At 43.7% G+C, this 22,168-nt stretch overlaps 1 protein-coding gene and 1 long non-coding RNA gene across 3 annotated transcripts in view; one reads left to right on the top strand and one right to left on the bottom strand.

The window, feature by feature from the left end:
- Nucleotides 1–11,276, bottom strand: part of LOC148395640 (CD166 antigen homolog A-like) — a 30,871-nt gene extending 19,595 nt beyond the window's left edge. For both annotated transcript variants that reach the window (XM_088381376.1, XM_088381378.1), the window contains exon 1: nucleotides 10,984–11,276. In XM_088381376.1, the coding sequence (XP_088237502.1) occupies nucleotides 10,984–11,041 (58 nt within the window). In that variant the 5' untranslated portion in view covers nucleotides 11,042–11,276. The remainder of the gene's footprint in view (nucleotides 1–10,983) is intronic.
- A 1,196-nt stretch (nucleotides 11,277–12,472) lies between these two features.
- Nucleotides 12,473–22,168, top strand: part of LOC148395637 (uncharacterized) — a 34,526-nt gene continuing 24,830 nt past the window's right edge. The window contains exons 1-4 of the long non-coding RNA XR_015859483.1: nucleotides 12,473–12,593; nucleotides 16,803–16,868; nucleotides 20,895–21,134; nucleotides 21,931–22,005. This is a non-coding gene — a long non-coding RNA (uncharacterized LOC148395637). The remainder of the gene's footprint in view (nucleotides 12,594–16,802; nucleotides 16,869–20,894; nucleotides 21,135–21,930; nucleotides 22,006–22,168) is intronic.

Raw genomic sequence — 22,168 nt, 5'->3', positions numbered from 1 at the left:
CTTATAACTCATTCACTAAAATAGATATTTGACTTGTATAGCCGTCGGTGGCAGTGAACGAGTTAAATGGGAGTCATCACACGCCTGCCACCATTTTTTTTCAAAAGTGCCTCGAGTCTGAATAACTGCTAATTAATTTCAGTTGTTCTGACATGCTTTTCAACATTATATTAGTCACTTCTTACAGCACAGTACGCCAGCTTCAGGCTTCTGCAAGAAAGCAATGAAATACAATTAAATTGAACTTTTTAAATGAAATAGAATAAGGACAAGCCTACGAGAACATCTGAAATTGATTTGGGGGTTCATCAGAGGTGTTTTGAATGGTGGAAGATCATATTCACAAGAGTTTTGATCTCGTGATTGTTTTTTTTTTAATCGGCAAAGCCTGGTATTTGAGCAGGGGTGTGTCGACTTTTCATAGCCACCCCATGTGTGCTTGCTCCATTAACGCCTGATTTTCTTGCACTGCGTCGATTGCGCTTCACGCCTTGTTAGTCTATAAACGGCACAAACTATTAAGCGGCATTAGCATTCGCTCAGCAGATGGCTTTGCGCTGCCGATTGTCGCACCGCCGCCGCCGCCGATACTTTCACATTAGGCCGAGTTGATGTGTTGCATGTTGCGATATACTCATAAGGCAACGGCGGACCTCCTGACCCCCTCTCGCTGAGGACCTGAGTGGGCTGTGCTTGCCATGCTAATAAGCGCGGCTGTCTGCTTGATATTAAGAGGGCATGACGCTTTCAAGTGCATTCTGATTCAAGCTCTCGAGATGCAGGATGGAGAAAATGCACACATATGATTACGTACATGCTTTCAGAATATAATTTGTAGGGTTTTCCACATGACATCTTCCAGTGGAGCGAAGGCTAACCTCTTTGATCAAACCGCTAATCTTATTTCCTTTGACTAGTTAAATAAAAAGGGGATTAAAATATTTCATTTAATCAGAGTAAAAGATGGCTGCTCAGAGTGCAACTAAAATCAAGCAAGAAGTGTTTCCATATCACGACAGTCTGAGACATGATGGACCCTCGTGTCCATATTCCGTGGAATTTTGTGTCGATTTTCAAAAGAGTAACCAAGGATGGTAGTTTGGTTAACATTTGGACTGATCTTTCAAGACAAAGTATAAATACACACCAAACGAAAGAGCAAAAAAAAAAAGCCTGTTTTGAGATTTGTTTTTTAGTAATCAGCGGAGAATATAGTTTGGTTTTGCCAAAAACAACAGTTTCTGACTATTAAGCGGAGAAAACAAGCCGAACACTGACTGATTCGAATATTTTTAGTTTTCTTAACACCTCAAACTATGATATAACCAAAATGAGATTAGGCAAAATATTTTATGTACAGGTAAACAACTAAGAAATGATTTATACTGCTGTACAGTTATGGTTTCACATTTACGTTACATCCGTTACAGTTAATATTTATTACCCTTCCTCCCTAAAGTTAAACATAGTTAAGAACGTGTTATTTTTTCTTCGGCTGGACCAGTTAACTTATATTTATATGAAGTTTACAAAAGTGTTTCTTAAAATAGTGCCTGCGTCATCTTAAGAATTTAGACTCTGGGGTTAAGTGAACTCTTGCAAATGTAATTGATCTCAATGGGAGCCTTTTTTGTTGTTGTTGCAGCAAACACAGGAACTTTTAAATATGTTTCCTTTAGTGAGCTTCTATCCAATTAAAAGGAACATTTGTCTTTTGAACATGCACGGTCAATAACAGTGTTATTTTCTTTTCTTCCAAAGATGCGTAGTAGATCAAAATGTCACAATAGAACTAATCTTGGTCTGCTTCTTTTGTTTGGGCAGGAAGGGATAACCATTCTCCGCTTGATGCAATTCAACATATGTCGCTGGCGTCATGGGTCCAAAGGTCCTTTAAGGCATAATAATTTCATTAGTGGTGGCCATTACATTTTCTTCTTCCATCAGGACATGAAGGGAAGCCCATACATCAAGATAAGTGCTTTAAACCATCAGCCTCACATGGCTGCTGCTTTTTTCTTTTTTTTTTTTCCGTGTGCTACAATTGGAAGACTTTTGTGTGCAGCATGAGCCGGGCAGATCAAGCTGCTGATGAGCTTCACAGACGGTGGGGGAAACATCTCTTTGCAAAGAAAAAAAAAAGAGAAAAAACAACCTGTCTATCAATTCAAAAAAATGTGCCACCCCCGCCTTTCCTCCCATATCCAATATATGGCCTGAAGAGAAGAAAAACAAATCTCTTGCACATATTATTCCCTTCAAGCAAACTGAGGCTACATTGTCTCAGGAGGTCTCGGGAGGAATCTTCTGCTGCAAGGTCAGACGAACACAGACGCCTTCAGGCAAATGCTCCAGAAGAAGAAAAAAAAACTTTTGTGGGGGGGGAAGGTACACCTTTACTGTTTCCACACCAAAATAGGAATACCAGAGAAATCACGCATGGTCCCCCAAAGGATTAGTATCAAAGACAATATAGACATGCGTGTTCAAATAAAAAAAAAGAAATAAAATAAAAATAGCATAAATGTGAAAACCGAACACATTCAAGCAAAGAAACGATGCAATAATTCGTTTTGATCCATCGCGTTTCCAATGTCAACATGTCAAAGTAGCTTCTACAACCACAACTGCTAGCTAGCGTAGCATCCGGCGGTGAGACAAGAGCCACGATGAATTACGCCCAAAATGTTCTTGCCCCGTTCTCATAATGTTCAACATAATGACACAAGGTGGGGAAATTGGAGCAAGCAACAGCAAGAGATAGAAAATGAACATAATCATTCAAGTGTTACATGGGAGAAAATGGCCCGAGATGAAATTTAACAAAATGATCTCATTATCGGAAATCCGCCGGGAGCCGTTACTGTCTTAAATGTTCGTGTAACAAATAACGGAGGCTCTCCTCCTTTCGCTTGACTTCCTCGTATCGAGTGATACGGCAAACGTTAGCAGACTGCTTGACGTTTTCCTCTGACGGACTGTCGCTCAGATCACAGTGAGTGAAAATGACACAGACCATAATGGGTTCAATTTATGCGCGGCAAAAGTTCATTTAACAAAGACCTCATTCTCTAAAGTATCCAGACACGGCTATAATACGGCACGCGACACGCAAAGTAATATCGCGAACGGTGATTTGTTTGCACCGAGGGGATAAATCAGCATAAAAAGTCTGCATTAAAACGGCAGCGGAGGGACGCTGCGTGATACTTAACAATTCACTCCGGGGGGAACGCGAGGCCGTTTGACCTCTTCAGACATCCCATTAGTAAATTAAGAATCACTCCCAATTACCAGACAAGCATCTCTTCACCTTCCCCGGGAGGTCTGCCAGTGGCGCTACGGAATGCTCGACAGCAAAGCAAGGCGTCTTATCATAAAAAACATCTTAAGCACCAGACAAAGACTCGCTTGTGGGAGTAATTGGCGCGTAAACACTTGCCACTTATTTAAATTAAAACTCAAATTTGGGGAACGCTGGCGAGAAGCTTTTACACCGATTTGTTGTCTTTCTTTGGTTTTAACGGCATCGACGTAGAAAGTCAACCTGCTAATTTTCACCCTTTAGTGCTACTCCAGAGTTGTGAAGGATTTGGGCCGGGAAACGAGTAACTTGAGGACTAATTGGTTCAACACCTGATACTGACATCATTTAATTCTCGGAATCGGAAATAACGTTTTTTTTTTGTCACTGTTTACTTTACACGACCTTTGGTTGCGAATTCCTGCAGTGTGTAAACACAATCATTTCCCAGAAATAATAAGTTAGCAAGAAGACTCATAAAACACAACAACGGAGAACTTTGGATCGCAGGAAACGTTTTTCCACATGGATTTTTTTTTTCTTCCACCCAGCATAGTAACTTCATTGTTTTAAATTGAGATGTGTTCCAATGTCAACCGTCCCTCCCCGGATGTATCATGTCTATCGAGCCTGATAGTGCAGAAATGAAGGTCAACTACGTTGTTCAGAAAGTTTCCCCATCTCCAGAGATGTTGGAAGGAGAAATGGAGAAATTTACAAATGCCGTGAGCGCGGGTAGCGTGATGACCCTGGAACACAGCCCTGCTTTTTCTATCCTCTGTCTCCACCAAGTGAATGCTTTCAATTCCAGGCCCTGATATATGTGAGCAAGGCTCCCGTGAATGAGGGCCGCTGTCTGCTACGAGTTGGCGGCAAGCAGTGTGTCGCTGAAGATGGCTTCGGGCTGTCCATGTGGCGGACTTTGGAGCTGAACAAAGACGCGGCCTTCAAAACGGCAGGAATGTGAGGTCAGCAACCGACACGGGGGCTGTTCTGTTGGGCGCCGAAGGAAAAAGTCATGAAAAAGAAAAGCGATCCTTCCTCAGTAGTAACTTCGACTCAAGAGTCCAGGTCTAGGATTTTGTTTTTTCCCCATCGGAATAAAAGACACATCATGGCCAAGACATTAAAATCAGCCACCAGGGGGAACCCCGGTTCAAGACCCTCCCACCCGTACTCACAACTGCCATGGCCTTGAGCAAGACGCTGAGATCCTGAACTGCCAGTTAACAGGCCAGAAACTGACCTCTGAACTCTATTATTCATCGACACCCATGTCACTCACCAGGCCAGCTCCAACCTTTGAATCCACACACAACCAAAGTCACAGTTATTATAATGTGGACGTTGAGGATGGCGACCCTCGTGGACAACAAAATCAACCCCCTCACATATCTGAACAGGATAAGCAATGTTGAGAATGGATGGACCGAAGAAAAATTCGCACCAGATGTGGCAAACTAAACACAGCCTTTGAACCCGAACAGAGCTTGCTTAAAAAAAACAATGGATCCATGTTCCATTTATGGGCCAGAGGCTTTGAATGAAAGCTTCACCTTCAGCACAAAAGCCGCGATGACCCGAGTGACTTCTCCCAAACCCGACAAAGCCCAAATAAAAGTCCGATACAATAGTATTAGCGTTGGACTCCGATGACTTTATGGGCTTGCGTCGCAAGGATCGGAGCTTGAGCGCCGACCTCTTTTTACGAGTCAATAATAGCCCCCCTGCCGCAAACGCCGCGGTGTCTCGGCCCCTTGCTTTTCCTTTCCAAATGTATAAGATAGCATTTTAATAACAAAAGAACATTCATTAAGTGTCATTTAAAAAACAAAAGCTCAGGTCCCCGCAGTCATTCTCCAAGGTAGCTGCGTTGTCACCGCAGCTAATGGAGCCCTCTTCAGGAATTCATTAAAGCGCCGCAATGACTCTAATGGAGAATTTGAACAAAGATTCGGTTAGAAGATGGGTGTGGCCACCGGCTTTTCAATTTGGAGGGATGATTTCCGTCTTTCTGGAAAACACACGCGCGTGGGTTGCGCACGGAGTGCAGAAACAGGGAGCGGCGGCTCCCTCCAAGGGAGGGAGGAGTGTTCCTCCATATTAATGACAAAGACAGGAACAGGAGCAAGAAGTCGCCATCGTACACTCATTTGCTTGAAAAGAGACGACTTCACAATACAGTCGGCGGGAGTCCGGTGAAAGCTAAGGGAGGGTGGGGGGCCTCAATGACAAAAGACGAGGGAACCTCACTTTTTTTTTTTTGTGTCTGCCCAATTTCTTGGTCTTCACCAAAAAACCCGTTCCTTCTACTTTTGTGCTTGTCAATGGGGCAGTTCCTGCATGGAGAAAGCAGCGCCGCGGCAGGACAGTTGCCATTATTTCTAAAACAATGCAACTCTGGTCCTCCTCTCTTCAGATAACAAATAAACCTTTTTTTTTTTTTTTTGCACAACACAGAGGAGAAGAGCCCATGGCCAAAATAAGAGAAATAGCAATAGCGCGGTAATCTTAAACTACTGGATGCAGCTCAAAGTGAGTTTAAGCTTTTGGATTCAAAACAGACAAATATGATTGCAATTTGAGACTTTAATTTAATCCTTCTTATATCTATTGCAGTGAGTAACCTCCATATTTTAAAAGCCAATGATAAACATTCAATGCACATTTCCATGGAATATAACATTTCGGAAAAACAGAAAGTTTATACTGTACCGTGACACAGATGCCATTCATTAGCTTGCTTGTAGCACTTTTAGCTTATGCTAGCATTATGCTAGCAGAGAGAAAATAGTGTTAGACAAAGTGTTTGGTTAAATATACAGTATAATGTGTTTTATTCTCTTAATTCCGTGTTTGGTGAACAAACCAGTTTGGTATGTATTTGACAAGCTGGTATTGTGTGTCATAGTATTTTTTTACAGGTTCAAGCTGTGGGTAGATATCAAATAACCTGCCTGAAAAGGTGTGGGAAACTTTTTCAGTTAGTGAAGCATTAGGCAACCATTTGTTCCCCAACATGAATTCCCAACCTAAATGGAAACCAAAAAAAAAAAAAAAAAGCTTGCAGCTTTAAACAGGTGTTAACGTAAAAGAGCCTATCTTCACCTGACTGGCAAATTAAAGCAAGATTGTACGCCCGAAGAGGCCATTTCAACGGGGATTAAAATGGGGGGGTAAGAGAATGTGTCCCGTAGAAATACGCTATAAACGGGTCGATGCAATCACCAAAAGTGTAATCAAGATTTACTTGCTGCTGCTTTACTGACAATCTCGAGTGTAAAACTGTCAAGGGTGAACAAAAGAGCCCCCCTTTTCACATTGAATTATTCCCTGGGAACCATTTTGTTTTTTCATTCACTCAAGGCAACGTCAGTCATACATCTCCCGGCTTTGACACAGTGGAAGTGAAGCCGTTTTCTTGCAGGAAGTTCATTTTCCTCCATGGCACCTGTGACCGGCAGCGACTAAAACCGGCTCGGTGGAAAGCCGAGAGTCGTGTATCACATGGTGAGCGAGCGATTTGCTGGCGACAAATGCACGCACGACGGGAAACATAAAGAGACACGTGCGGGGGGGCCCTCCATGGTGACTAAAACAAACACTCGCGCACACGACACACACGACCACCTGTTCGGCCGGGTAGGGAAAAACAAAACAAAAAAAACAGCGGGCGTTGAATCTCTCCGTGCTCCCTCAAGGTTACTGTTTTCGTTCGAGCGGGCTCTTAAATGTTAAAGTGATTTGCACATAGCGCGCCGGCTCGCCATTACGACTCAAAATTGAGTGGCGCCGCACGGCGCGGACGCAGTTCGCTGTCTGCAACAAATGACTGTCATTACAAGACAATTAAGAAAGGGAGGCTGTCAGAGACGGACTGTATTTGGGGAAATTATCAACATAATAGAAGATGAGCAAACACGGAAAGACAGGAAGGGCTGGAACCATCGATTAGCTTGGGTGGATTGTGAGTGAGTGATGCATGAAACAATGGAGCGTGGCTACGCTAGTACATGGTGTTCTAAAGAAGTGATCTCACGTATGGGGGGAGTCGAACAGCACCCACGAAGTCCGATCAAAGCCGTTCTGATCCTGAACTTGAAGCAAGAGTTCGGAACAGCCACAAGAGAGATTTGAAGTATCGTGGCTGGTATCGGTAGCAAACGTGAGCACTCGATATCGATAACTGGTACTAATTCCATATTTCATTCAGTGATTTGGATATTTTCAAAATACATGTGTATTTTGAAGGGCTGTACTACAATGATTACAAGCACCTCCCACACACACAGGCGCAAGAAGGAAGTCCCGCCACTTCATGTGATTTACAGCCGGACCTGGCCCGTTTAAATTTGCCGCTCTTATCGTTGGGCGGGGCGTGCACGTCGCCACAAGCCCGCGACAGCAGATGACTATCTGACTCTGCCGAAAAAGCGAAAGCAACATGATAAACCGTATGTACACTATACAAACTGTCACTCCGAAACAGACGTTTCATTGAACTTCAACTCATGAAAATCAAGCAACGGCAACAAAATCCAACCTCTTAACGGGAATTCTAATTATTTCCTCACAATAAGTTTCAAGGCCACACAATGCGTCAAACCCACAGCGTGAATGCAACAATCCCTTGAGCGACTTTCATTGTTGCATCTCAGCGGCTTTGTGTTCTCCCATGACAGATAATGGCGTTGCCGGGGTGCGCACTCGTCTTGCATTCCGTCCAGCAGGAATCCATCAGAAAGTCAGCCGTCACGCGCTCGTTGACACTCGAAAAAAGCTACTTTACACTTCCAATTCCGCTGCGATGGACAACTATGGCACATTCCGAACAAATTAGGGTGACGTTGTAAAAATATCAGTTAACCAGTTGTACTCACTATAGCTAACAATGCTAACTGCTAAGTAGCTACTACGCCAATACTTCTAACATCTTTCCACATGTTTCTACTGTCTCAAAATTACATTGAAATTTATATTTGCCGCCATTTTGTTTATTCAAAAAGTGCAAGCAGCTCCTTGATTCATTCTACTCACTGTACAAGTATTTTTAAAACAATGAACCTTTGTGGTTGTTTTTCCAGATACAAAATTGATAAATCTACAAAATACATATATATACTTTTCAAAATAGCTGTTTTTTGCACTTGAATCATAGTTGGGGATATTTAAATAGTAGAAAAAGAATGCTATGGTTGTATCAATACTGTTTTTGACACTAATTCATCATTAAAGATATCTAATTTAACGCATGTATCAGTTTGACATTGCTTAAAAAAAACATTTCCTGAAAATGAATAATCGAAATTCGAATACTCCACAGAAACCATGTGGGAATTTTCTCATTACAGGACTAATAAAGGTGCGTGTGTATTCCAAAGGTCAATCAATTTACGTTGGAAAACATCAATTGTGTTTCCGAGATTTCTTAAGGGATGTTTTGGGTAAATCTGAACAACTATTCAGTAAGGGAACGCGTTTGACTTTTATGCTTCACCTGTATATCGTCACCGAGCCAATTATTTACTGGCTGAGCAGACGGCCGATACCATCAGTCTGTTTATTTTAGCACCGATGACAAGGAAGTAAAGTACAGATGCAGCATTTTTTTTTTTTTTTAGTCAAAGACCAGGCAGACTTGTCAGGACCGCATCTGAATTTTCCACAAAGGGATAGTTTTCATGTCTTTTAAGGGGAGGGGGGGGGATGGATTTGAGGAGAGGGGCCCATCTGCTTTCTTGTGGAGAGAAGGCGAGATGGGACACGCACACACAGCCGCACACAACTTGTCAACCGTGCCATGAAGCCTTCAATTAAAAGGAGCCTCCGACATCCTGCCGCGCAAGTCTGGACGGGACCCGGCAGCGGGATGAAAGAGGGGATCCATCTCAGGTGAAATCGGGTGGGTGTGTGAGAGCCCCCCCCACCCCCCCACTAAGTCCATTAGTGGTGGAAGAGCCCCACTTGCTTGACAAGTAAAACCAGCTGTGACACCGAGCGCAGGATGGCTGTGCGTTCTGCGGTAAGGGAGGGGAAGGGCGTTTTTTTTTTGGGGTGGGTTGGGGGTAGGGTGGAGATGAGGGAGTGAACAAAAAACCTTTTCCAGACTCTTCCTGGAGAGATTTAGGGCTGAGTTTGTCTTTTTATGTGGGTCGTAAGCACAAAGATTTGAGAGCAGGGGTGGGCAACATATGGCCCGTGTGCTCCATAACATTCGGCACTGCATTGGAAAAAGAAATGCAACCACGCTTAACCTACAGATGCTCGTAATCATGAACAGTTGTTGATTCATTACTTTTAATATCAATTTTGCACAGCCCCGAGGACTTCGCAAAATTGAAATGGCTGCGGCTCTCATCTGTTCACTCGCGATAAACATCGCTTGTTGAGTTTATGTTTATCGATGATCTCATCCAGACTCTATTATTTAAATGAGGACTCGCAGTTCTACCCCATTCAAAAAGAACCTCGAGCCGGACTCAGGCGGGTGACCATCTGTTGTGCGCACGCGTTTACACCATCACTCCCTAAACACACACACTGAGCAGCAGGCGGGGCCGTAAAAGTCTGACCTCCACCCGGTGCACTTCTCCACCATGTGAAGATGTGAAGCACGGCACGGCGGTGCAAAAAATACTTTGTTTCCTCACAAATAAATGGAGTGATAGGTGTTACTCGGGGGTCAATTTCCAGCAGAAACAGCTGTAGCGTGACTGAGGCTGAGGTCAGAACTACGAGTCCAGTCCCTTGAGCTTCTGCATTCTTTGCTAATAAATAGGCAGGCAGTACTGTGGAAAAAAACAGTTCCGCTACCTGTTGGCCTCCAGGCGAGGAACTGAGTTAGAAAGAAACACATTAAACTGATGCTGCAGAACCAGTCCCAGCATCCATAACCGCATGCCGCATTCCCAGCCCATTAGAACCTGCACCACAGGAGCCGTCTGACCTTTTAGCAAAACCATCAGACGGCCCCGTCAAAACCACTGATCGTAATCCCAGTAATCCAGGAAGCTCAATCCAGCTGCATAAAACACGAGTGCAAGCACATGAAACTGAAGAGATGAAATCATAGCCTGAACAAAAGGGAACTAGCGTCACATGATGATGGGCATTAACTAGTCATGCGCTATGTATGCAAGACATCCAGGGGTAATACACACTTGTGGGGAAAAAAATTAAGCACATATTGATTTTGAAAGTCACTGAAGGGGTTATTTTGCCTGTCATGCCACACGGTGATGGTTTGAATGTGAGTCTATAGCCCAAGGGCCATATGGTGCTCACCGAATTAAACCAGAGTCCAATATTTGCCGCCTGAATTGGCCTTGATGCGTTCACGGACCAACAAATTCGGAAACCAGATAAATCACACAATGAAAACGGTGGGGGGCGATAATCAACGGTTATACTTAAAAGGTTTATAAGTTTGAAAAAGCAAATACACACTACGTTTAAAACGATATTTTTGGGAATTGGGGGTATAATGAAAATTTGAGCGCCCCTCTTCCAAAATGCTAAAACGGGTTGCTAGTTAACTTTTCGTCGGCACCTGCGCGCGTGTGGCATGCGCCACGTTATCCCCCCTGAGACGGCCGGGAGCACACGGAAGTCGGTACAATCATCCCATAACCACTCGGGAACGCCATTTAATGTCTTAAAATATCAAAAATAAGTCTTACCTTGGCGGAGAACGGTTGCGAAGAGAAAGACGAGGGAGCCGACGGACAACAAGTGCATGGTGGCGAGTCTAACGCGGAGTGGTGGGGGTCCTCGAGCGGCAAGAAAAGAAAGACGGTGGGTTCCTACGGCGAGTTGTTATTGATAAAAATGTCTTTTAGTGATCCTGGAAAGCGTTGAAAACAGTTGAGGTGAGTTTTTTCGGGCGGGGGGCGCCAACTCGAGAGCTGGAGCCAGTTGTGCTGGAACAGGTAACAGTGAAGAGCGCAGCGAAAGACGGATGAACGGCGAGAGGAGGGGGGAGTGTTCAGGGGGGGGGAGAAGGGCGGGGGGGACTCTTGTTTAAACCACGCCCCCATCCCCCCCTCCCCTACACACCCTGGCAGCCATACATTCTCCCCCCATTCAAACAAGTGCTCTCGACCACCCTCTGACGACCCCCCCATCATGCTCCCCTCCTACTCAACCTCTTTACACTTATCTCGAACATTTCCCTCTTTCTCTTTATCAACATCTGTAAGTGGCGCGAATGCAAAACCGCCAGAATATGAAATTCAAGGGGGACCAGTGCCATTCAAACGGATGAGTTGACCCCCCCCCCTCCGTTGACCCCCCCTCCCACTCACTACCAACATCGCCACTTGTCATTTCGATGTAGAAACACGTGCTGCATCTTTATAAGTGAGTCAGTGAGGTGCTAAAAGGTGTTCTTTGTTCATTTTGCCAATAAAAGTAACTTTTAGCATGAGCGAAAAATTGTTAATTGGTATCCAATCAAGGTAACGTCCTATTTAAGGCCCTTTGAGGCTATATTTTTTATATAGTTTTTGCAACGCCCACTGTGGGGTCCGGCCTAAACAACGAAAAGCAATTAAAGCCATATGTAGTGCTGGTTGCTAAGTGACCAATTAGATTGTAGCCTGGTGTCTTTTACTAAGGCGGCCATTTTGGGGGAATTTTTTGTTTTGTTTTTTTTGCCTGTTTGATTTTTGCATCGTAGCTACTCATTTTATGTCATTTGTTATTTTTAATCATCATTTTTACTTGACGTACAGGCACTTTGCGTGCAGCTTTGCTCATTTTGTCGGGGACCCTTCTCTTATTGACAAATTTCAGATTAAAAATACCCAACAATAAACTTCTGAGGGTTTCTCCAAGTGGCCAATTCAAAATTACCATGACGTTTCAAACCGCCTCGCTTGACCTAAAAACTCGACGTAAATAGCGCAGATGGAAATTCGTGAGAAGAGCATTGTGGGCGTGAGAATAGAACATGTACTTTGATTCCATTTTTTTCTTAACTTATTTTTAACCTTGATGAGGTTCTACAAGATGAGACTTGTTACATTAATGGAAAGTGTGATCATGCTTATGTATTGTGTATCGCGCATTGTGTTTAATGTTATGGCTGGTGTATTTTCAGAATTATGTCATCGGGGCTTTCTTTTGTTTCCGCAGATGAGCCGTTGTGTGTGTTTATGTGTTGTGTGTGGTTGAGCACCTGGTGCGCACAGACGCACACAAAGATGCGAACAAGCTGGTGGGATCGCACAGCCGCTTTGTGCCTACAGGCAGCTGACAGAAGGTTGACGGTAATTAGGCTGTATAGGATGTGAGTTCAACGTTAATCATAATGAAGACATTTCCATATTAATAATTCACAGCTAATTAATAATTGAGCTCGCTGGTCATATCTTCTGACTTTTGAGTACATTTGCATGTGGCACCGTAATAATTGTTATCCACAGAAGGACTCCGCTGGTAATAGTTGGAACGAACGACAGCTTCCGAGGCTTCCTCTATAAATTTTAACCGCCCGCCAAATTCAATCGATTTAAGCTCGTAAAATTTCGACTTGGATGTATGGTGCCTTAAACGTTGCATTTTTTTTTTTATTTTCAAAATTTGTGAGGCAAAGTTATTAAGGACTGCTTAGTTCTATTTGGATTGTTTGTATTTATTATTTCAAGGAAAAACAAACAAAAAAATGGAGGATTTTCCAAACACAATTGATCTCCGTGGGAAAATTAATTTCGAGTTCAATCAGCATCAAAGAAAGGCTTGTTTGACTTTCCAAGTTCCGTGAATCAAAATGTTTTATGACCCTTTGCGCTGACTCGGAAGCTTCCTGTTGATGTGAATTCCGTTTTGTGGTGTCTGACCACGTTTCTCAAGTCAGACAACAACCGATGACGCTTTGCTGTGACTTTCACATTGACGGTTCCATTTGAGAAGTTGCTAAAATGTCACTTAAGGACGCTGCAGATGGAATGATTTACTCTGCAACTGCACGATCATGCTTTTCTGGTCACACTTGCCTATGTGTGAGAGTGTGTGTGTGTGGGCGGAGGCGAGTCAGTGTTCCTCACCCTGGCTGTGAAATTCATCTAGGTCCGTGATGGTTTGTGCAAATGGAGTAAGGGCACCGGCTGTGAAAAGCTAATGCAATTTGATTAGAAGTTAACTGCAAAGCAATATTTTTCCTGCCTGGCTGCACTGTGAAGGGGGCATAAGGGAGAAAAAAAAAAAAAAAGAAGAAGAACTATTTGGTTCTTTTCAGTGCGGGTGAAAGCAAATGACTGATGAACAGCCCTGAAGCCTTGTGTTCAATTACCAAACATCTCGCTCATAATTGGGAATCCAGGAGAAAGGGCCAAATATGAAAACAAAACATCTTCACCGGTGAATCAACCAGACTGTTATGTTAAAACGTTCCATTCCAGGAGCAAATGCAGCTGCAGGTTGGTTTTGCATTCACAGGAGAGTGTTGTTTTTTTTTCTTCCTCTCCCCTGGCTCCTGGAAGAGATTACATACGGAATAATGAATTACAATACGTCATGTCATGTAGCAGAAAGTGGCGGTGCCCCTGCTGTCCGTCACTTGATGAAAGAGTGAGTGCTCTTATTTTGACGGCATCCTGTGACATTGCCGAGACGAGCACACAAACGCGCCGTTGCTATGGACAAGGAGAGACAGCGAATGACAGCACATATTTTTTTTTGACATTCAAGTGCCGTACCTTCACAGAGGAAATGTGCAACCGCCCCCGCAATCCCCCCCCCGTAAACAGACACACGCACACACAGGTTCAGGTTACGCATGTCATTTACATACAGTATGTGTTCTCCAGGTTGAGAAATAACAACATTGTTCGAACGCTTTCGCAAACCGTGGCTGGCAGCTGAAACGACCCAGTTACAACCACAACTCAGAAATTTATCTATCTGTCTGTCCGTCCGTCCATCCATCCATCCATCCATCCATCCATCCATCCATCCATCCATCTACCTACCTATCTACCTACCTACCAATCTATCTCTCTCCATCCATCCATCCATCCATCCATCCATCCATCTACCTACCTATCTACCTACCTACCAATCTATCTCTCTCCATCCATCCATCCATCCATCCATCCATCCATCCATCCATCCATCCATCCATCCATCCATCCATCCATCCATCCATCCATCCACCCATGTGATCGCTGCCCCCCCTTCCACACACACACACACTCCCACTCCCGACCACTTGGGGGCGTCTGTCCCCTCTGCCCTCTCCTTTACTTGATTAGTCCCCCCCACCACGAAGCCCTTTTCGAACAGGTTTTGCTAAACTGTCAAGCGGCAAAGAGAGTGACTCTGACATTTTGAGAGTTTCTAAGGGAGGCGGAGGATCCACTTAATGGCCACTCCTGCTCTCTGGCCAGCAGCCCCGACCGGGTCGATAATTGCTTCATTAGTTAATCCGATTGAGTGCGAGCGCGGGCTGCTGTCGATGCTGACTTACCTCCCTTTCTGCAAAGACTATGTCTTTTATTGATTTCATTGTTCTCTCACAGAGACCAACTTTTCCCCCCGCTCAACTAATCCTCACATTTGCACCAAGAGAAGCTAAATGGATTTCTATCTTTGAGACCCCCTTTTCTGCATCCACGGTGTTCTTATTACGAAGCCGATCAATATGAACCCCTTCTTGTTAAAACTAGTGCAATGGAATGCCCGTACACTTACCGGCCGTAATACTAAGTGCACCCGGACCGTCTAACGAGACTGAGCGAATTCCGACTTTTCAATTTAATGCATGGTTTTTGATTGACACCGACGAACAGGTGTGCAATTCTTTGGCGATTCGACCGACTCAACGCTTCTCATTTTCCCTCCGAGGAGAAGTGAATTGTAACCTCAGCTAACGACCATCTCATCCACGCTGTGGATGGACCGTACATTCCGACTTGGGTAGTCGGGTAATGTCGTTGCCATGTCACCTGAGATGGCCCCGGGACCTAAATTCATGCTAGCGCTAACAAGCACATTGGAACTCACTTGCAACAGCAGGGATAAAGACCAGTCTGGAGTCTTACTTTTTTTTTTTTAATGCATTTCCCGCACACTATTGAGTATCATTTTACCTTGCGGATCTTTAACGACAATTCCAGTCGACTCTGACATCTGATCGTGCTGCAATGTTGAGTACAGCTCAGTCTTGGCGCCGTGTAGTTTAAAAAAATGCTAATGGAAGCCTTCATTCGGGTACACAGTCAAGTACTGACAAAAAGTTCTGAAAAACGTCATTATATAAAACAGTTTTTTTTCTCTCCGCAAAGAATCTTTGACTCCGTTTTAAGCGCGTGAAAACAGTTTCAACCAAGGGGTCCGGCGTTTAATCTTCGGAAAGCACAACCTTATCAGCCTCCAGCAAATGGGCCGGCATGCTGTTGCTCTGAGGCATCTGCCAATGACTCCCTTGTCTACTTTATATCTCCATTGTCTGCATTTCACCGGCCTCGCTACCGTACGTCCCCGTCTTATCAGCTCGCCGCATTCCCTTCGCGCGCTCCCAGCTGTGTCGTTTTACACCGTTAGTCGTTTTTGTAATAACTACTTTCACTTTCTTCCGGGATCGTTGGCTCGGTCCCGCTCGGACTCAGACGGCGCTTTGTTGAATCTTACCGGTCCCCGTCGGTGTTCATAAGCCCGCCGGCCTCCTCCTAAATCACCAAGTTTGCGCTATTAAAGCTGAGGCTCTTTACACAATAGATTTATTGCGAAATGCGACCAGCAAAAAAGAAAGACCCAATAAAACAAAACAATTTGAAATAACACAAGGGATATATCGGGGGAAAAAATCACCTATAAAGGTCTCATGGGCTTAGTGTTGACCCCACAAGAGATTATTTCTAAACCTCCAATAGAAACAAATTAAGTCATTTGAACAAATCCAATCAAAAGGAATGAAAATCAAATTAAGTGCAAATCACAGGAAAATAACGTGGCCGCAAAGATGGCGCTTAAAGATCGGCCCTCACGGAATCGAATGCTTTTATGCCCACGGACATATTGTCATAGAGGACCGTGAAACGAACTATAAAGGGAGATCTCGGCATACCTTAAAGACCTATCTGGTTTTATTTCAATCTCCGTCATCGGTCCGCATTATACCGTGATAACTACCGGCATTACATTACGCACCGGCAGTCAACGTGAGCGTGCAACTGTTACACGCCCGTGGTTTATTGTCAAAGTGTCTTCGTCCCCCCCGGGTGGGTTTTATAATCCTTGCATTGAGGGCGCGTGTCGGCATAAATTTGCCGTGACAAATTCCCTGCGAATTCATTGTGCACGGCGACGGAAAGTGCTTCTGTGAAATCTACAAGCTTTCTGGTAAAAGCGTTTTCACACCTTTGTTTTTTAGTTCTCAGATTTTCAATCAGCATTCAAATATACCTTTGAAGTATTGTAGGTGTAAATGGATCAAGTGATGCACAATTGTGATGTGGTTGATATATAACACCGATTTTTTTTGCTCATCTTCACACAGGGACAGTACGGTGACCCCAAAGGGACGAATGACCTCGTAGCAAAGTGCTGCCTTATGGAAACTGTGGTGAGTTACGGACTTCTCCAGGGAGTCTTACGTGTCAATGTGTAATGTTTACTACTTTATATAGTCTGCTGTGTAAGATTAGTTTTGGAAAAAAGAACTGTAAAGAAAACATATACAGTATCTGACCAGTCCAGGAGGACTACAAAAAATTTGCCGTATTTATTCAGCCTACATAGTTTTCAGAAAATGTCACAAAAAGAGGAGACATTCCAACCAAATTGTCTTTTTAAAAAATAAAACTATTATCAGAATAACGTCAGAATACCTCAAAAGATGAACATTTTCTATTGTTGGGGGTCCATTAGGGGGGTTTGCAAATGACTCACCTCACCCCGGGCCCTGCCACCTACACCATTTCGCAAAACTAATTTGTGGACGATTCAGAGGCGCTATAGGTGAAATGTTCTCCGCCCGTCTGCTATTTGTCATCTGCGTGGGATGTACAGTGGCGCTGCTGTCGTGTGATACGGCCGACCCGGCGTGGCGTGGCGGGCTACTGCGCCGCCGCCGCCGCCACCTCCTGTATCCTGCTTGGTTAAATTACCTGGCTCCGTCCGTCAATGTAATTCCCTAGCAACATGAAAGGCGGCTTCCTCCGTCTGCAAAGTGTCAAGCGGGCTGCTTTACATCTGTCAGCTGCCACCGTTGTTTATTTCTCACCTCGGCCTGAAACTATTTGTTGGCTTGTCACTTAATGGCGGCGGGGGCCGTCACCGGCGCGGACGGCGGCACTTAAACGCCGCCTGCTGCCGGCTTCGCCTTTGAACAACAACCCAAAGTAAATACAAAGCGTACACATCCTTGTTATCCTTCTTTTAAGACGGGAGCAGATATTCTGAGGTTAAACTTCAATCGCCTTCTCTTGATTATCCGCGAATCTCAAGTGCTCGACGAAATCTCCACTTAAATGAAAGATGGATTTTGTTTTTGCGATTCTTTTAATTAAAAACAAACTTCAAAGGTGAAGTCGATATACATTTTTTTTTTGCTCTAATTAAGTCAATAAAAGTGCTTGTGTAGAAAAACATAGAAAAAAATGTATTGCGTAACAACACAACCAGCCGGTGGTCTTTACGTCCCGCTATGGCCGTTTGGGAGCGTGTCCAGATGTTCCATGTTGGTCATGAAGAACTCCACCAAATGTTCTGCCGGAACATCCCATACGCCTCGATAATCTTGCTCCCGCTTGGCAGTTTCAGTTTCTCCACAGGAGTCTGGCAGAAATTTGTACAGTGGAACCTTGAGACTCAAGCGCCATAAATAATTTGGCTAGTTGTAGAAAATTGAAATTGAAAGTTTTGACAAAAAAAGGGATTGCGGAGGAAAAAGTGCAGGAGATTCAAAAAGTACTGAAATATTTTCAACTTTTTTTCATATCGTGCTTAAATATTTGCCCTATTTACGCTTTTGACTAAATCATTGAAGGACTTTATAAAAGCAGCTTTCTGCTACTTCATTCAGAAATAAAAACATCCGGCGCCTGATGAAGCAGCAACATCAACAGGAAAAGAATCATTAAATCGGTGACTCATTCACCGATATGCTGTTAGTTAATGTGAATCTGTGTAATCAGCGCTTGCTTATTCAATATAATATTGTCTAATTTGGCTTTTAAACGCTGCCTTGCATTTACGGCTCCTCATCATAACCCCTGCGGAGTATTTCGTATCGTAAAAACCAGATTTGAGCCGTTCCTCGTTTAGGCATACAAAGGTTATTTAGAGCCAATCACCCTCTGTAATAAGAAGTCGTAAAATGGAAAGCGCGGCGCTTGAATGGCTTGGGCCACATCATCTACATGTGAAACACAAGTCGGAAAATCAGATGAATCGTCTCGCCCGACAGAAAAATTCCATCAACAATAGCATTCCGTTGCGTAGCTATTTAGCTTTTTAAAATTCCATCAATAATAGCATTTAGCCATGTAGCTAGTTAGCTTTGCTAATATTTAAGTAGGCCGCCGCTATGGATTTCAAATAAAACATTTAGCTGGATGATGATCGGTTGCTAGCGACGCATTTTTTTCGTTTTACATTAATCAATATCCAAAGGCATGAAGAGGCTTGCACCAGCAGAAGGATCGTTTCTATCCACTGTCCATCTATCATTAGATTTCCCTCGTCACCACTGAGAGGATGTTGTAAGAGAGGAAGTTTATTTTCCTCCGACAAGTAATTTGCTGGCGCCGATCGGGACTTTCTTTTTTCATTGGCTTCATTGACAGCTCAGCACTTGGAAACTCAATCCATCTAAATCCATTTCTTAGTCTCTTGTTTGACATGATGTTCCAATTGAGACTTTGCAGTCAGGCTTTTAGAACAAGCTAGCTGACAACCTTCCCTTCCTTCAAGTCAACCTCTACAGTATTTGGTCACAATATCAAAAAAAATATTTTTTCCCTTCATTTTATTGCATGCTCATGAATGGAGAAAAGAAAATTGCCGCTCATTTCATGTAATTATAATCAAAATCACCGCTATTGCTCCAGCTCGACACAATCCGAAATTGTTACGAACGGTACTCGAACGTCTTGAACTAAGTGGACCACTTAACGCACATTTGTTCCCATTTAGCAGCACAGTGTGACGGAAAGTGGAGCCCGCAGCAGACGCGCCTCGGACAAGGCACGGCCACCTCAGGCACTTGCATCAAAAGTTTAAAACGGCGACGACAGATGTAAGATATGAAGTCTTTTAGCCATCGCTAGCCTCGGGCAGATTTTAGCGGCCATTTACATCGTAGTGAACAGCTGCGGGTTTTAACAAAGCCCTCCGCCGTGTCTTCCGTGCCCAGCTGAAGCATTGTCATGGGCACGGCATGGAGCTGAAGGAGAAACCCGGGCCGAAACAGAGCCGACTGTTATGCTAATGAAGGTGGTTGTCGGTGGGTGTGGTTAATTGCAGTCTTCTGTGGAAGGTCAGTGGCGCGTATGAACTCGGCGGGTCAAAGCCCGAGGCCTAACGGAGATAATGTCTGCCTGGTTTGAAGTAACAAACAAGACCAGACCCTCAGGGCAAAGATGGTCTCATCCGGCCACATTCCAAAGACGGGAAGGGGGGGGCTATGTCTTGCAACGGGCTGTGTTTAAATAGGCGTAATCAGATTTGAGTCAGTTGAAGGCTGGGCTAGGTCTGCATTGTTGTCCCAACAATGAGAAGCTTAAGGTGACACCCGGAAGGTGCTTCTTTTGCACCCTCCAAACAAGGCGACTTTAAGTAAGCAAACTTTGCGTGTCGCTAAATGGCGTGGAAAAAAACGCAGGAAGAAAAAAAGCAAACCACTGAAACCCGTAAAAAAAGTGTATAAAATGGGTTAATAATTGGAATTGTACAATAATCGTATTTTTCCAAGAAAAAAAAGATAAAAAAAATTCTTAGAATAACAAAGATTTTTTTTTATCAAGTAGAAACTCATAATCTTACAAATAGTCAATATTTTCCAGACACAACCCCAAATAAAAAAACAAAAAATTTAGTAATTTTACTGGTCAAACTGGTTCAATTTTGTCAATTCTCCAGCAATCTTGTTGAAACATTGAGTCACCCCAGTTATTGATTTCAAAATAATCCCACACAAGACGGTCAAATCAAGCAGGTCAAAGTTCAAAAGACGCTGTCGACCATAAGCTCTCTGGCTGAGAGGCAGTCGGCGCTCCTAAGTGACCTTCTCCTAGGACAGGATATCTGACCCCGGAGGAGCCTGGGGGCACGCAGGTCAAAGGTTACAAAAGTACAGGCATGACATTTACCGCTAACATCATTTCAAACATTCAATTGGGTTCAAGTTACAACATAACCGTTGTAAAGTAATATCGCAAAAACTCCACAAACCTGAACAAGGTCGCTCGAGGGCCACATAATTCGACAACGTGTGAAAATGTTCCCAACTCGTATTTACTGAGCCCCCTCTGGACAAAAAAATGAATTTGACACTCTTGCTCTTGAATGTGTTGTTTTGTATGTTCAACAGGATACGTATATATATTTGCAACATATCGATTCTCGTTATCATGTCTCCTCTCCTCAGGCGGTGGCATTTGGACAGCTGCTGACGGCGGCTCCAAGCCATCACCAGCTGACACTGGCTGAAATTGTTTCTTCGTGTTGAGGGGGGATCAAAATGTCAAAGTCTGTGCCGGCTCAGAAATTGGATCACGAGGAAGTGCTGGAAAGTGTTTGACAACATCAGATGTGGGCTTAACCCTGACTCCTGAAGCTTCAGCTTCCCAAATCCCCGGCCTCGACAGAACTCCGGGAGATGATGAAGGTTTGTTTGGATTCTGTGTTGAGTCCAACTGGGAAACAATGGCGTTCGAACATGCTAATGTATAGCGCCGCCCTTGTGGCGTCACTTGACACAACTAATCCGGTTTACTTCTCCAAAGAGATTTTATCTGGAATGTAATTACAGGAAGTGGATCAAATTATACATTTGAGTGATTGTTTGTGACCTGCGATGAAATTGAGGGTTAACGTGGTTAATTCAATTCACTTAGGACAACTTGATTAGCGCCCAAACAGCGGCAGCTAAGAGAACGCAACGGGACGGATATTAGCCCTCGTGGCGAGGGCTTGTAAAAATATCCGTCTGCACTTTGCTTTGTAATATGTGCAACTAAAGTCTCTCCGGAGTCTTTGATAAACTACACTTGACTATGCGGGTTGACAGCAACATGATGAGCCAAAAGAACTTTCTTTTTTTTTTTTTTTTTAAATGCCTCGCATTTGGCTTCTATTCGTGGCCGAGAGGGAGCGAAAGCAAACAGCAACTATTAACTTATTTTGCTTGTATCAACTCACTCTGTTTACTGCTATCAACGTAAATATTTGTCGAGGAGTTTTTATCCTTGGACGAAGCTCTCGCCCAGCTGGAAATTCCGGTTTGTTGCGTCACTTTTGAGTTGAGATTTGCGCAATTTTTAAGAAGTTAAAGGGGAAGTCAAGTCGTAAATTTTCTTCACAATAATGTGTTCTATTAACCCTCATTAGTCTAATAAAGCTATTATGATTCATATGGTGTGTGTGGAAAATTAAATTAATTAAACCATTTTTATCCATCTCAGGTGTCGGCCATTTTGTCTTGTACTGCCGGCGACGGAACATGACATCACAGTCACATGACCAAACCCAGAAAACAGGTGAGCCAGCATGACATTTGGATTTTTCTTCTTAATTGTTCTTACCTAAAGGCACGATTCAAAAGTGAGACACATTTTTGACTTGAGTTTTAATATCAGAGAGTGAATCCTGGCTTGCCACGTCGATTATGTGGGAGAAAAATAGCAACGTTTTGGCTGATTG

The sequence above is a fragment of the Syngnathus floridae genome, chromosome 7 (assembly GCF_059516105.1).
Source record: "Syngnathus floridae isolate MCC-2025c chromosome 7, RoL_Sflo_1.0, whole genome shotgun sequence".
Taxonomy (NCBI): domain Eukaryota; kingdom Metazoa; phylum Chordata; class Actinopteri; order Syngnathiformes; family Syngnathidae; genus Syngnathus; species Syngnathus floridae.
Note: the sequence above shows the minus strand (reverse complement) of the source record. Positions and strands in the feature narration are given on the sequence as shown.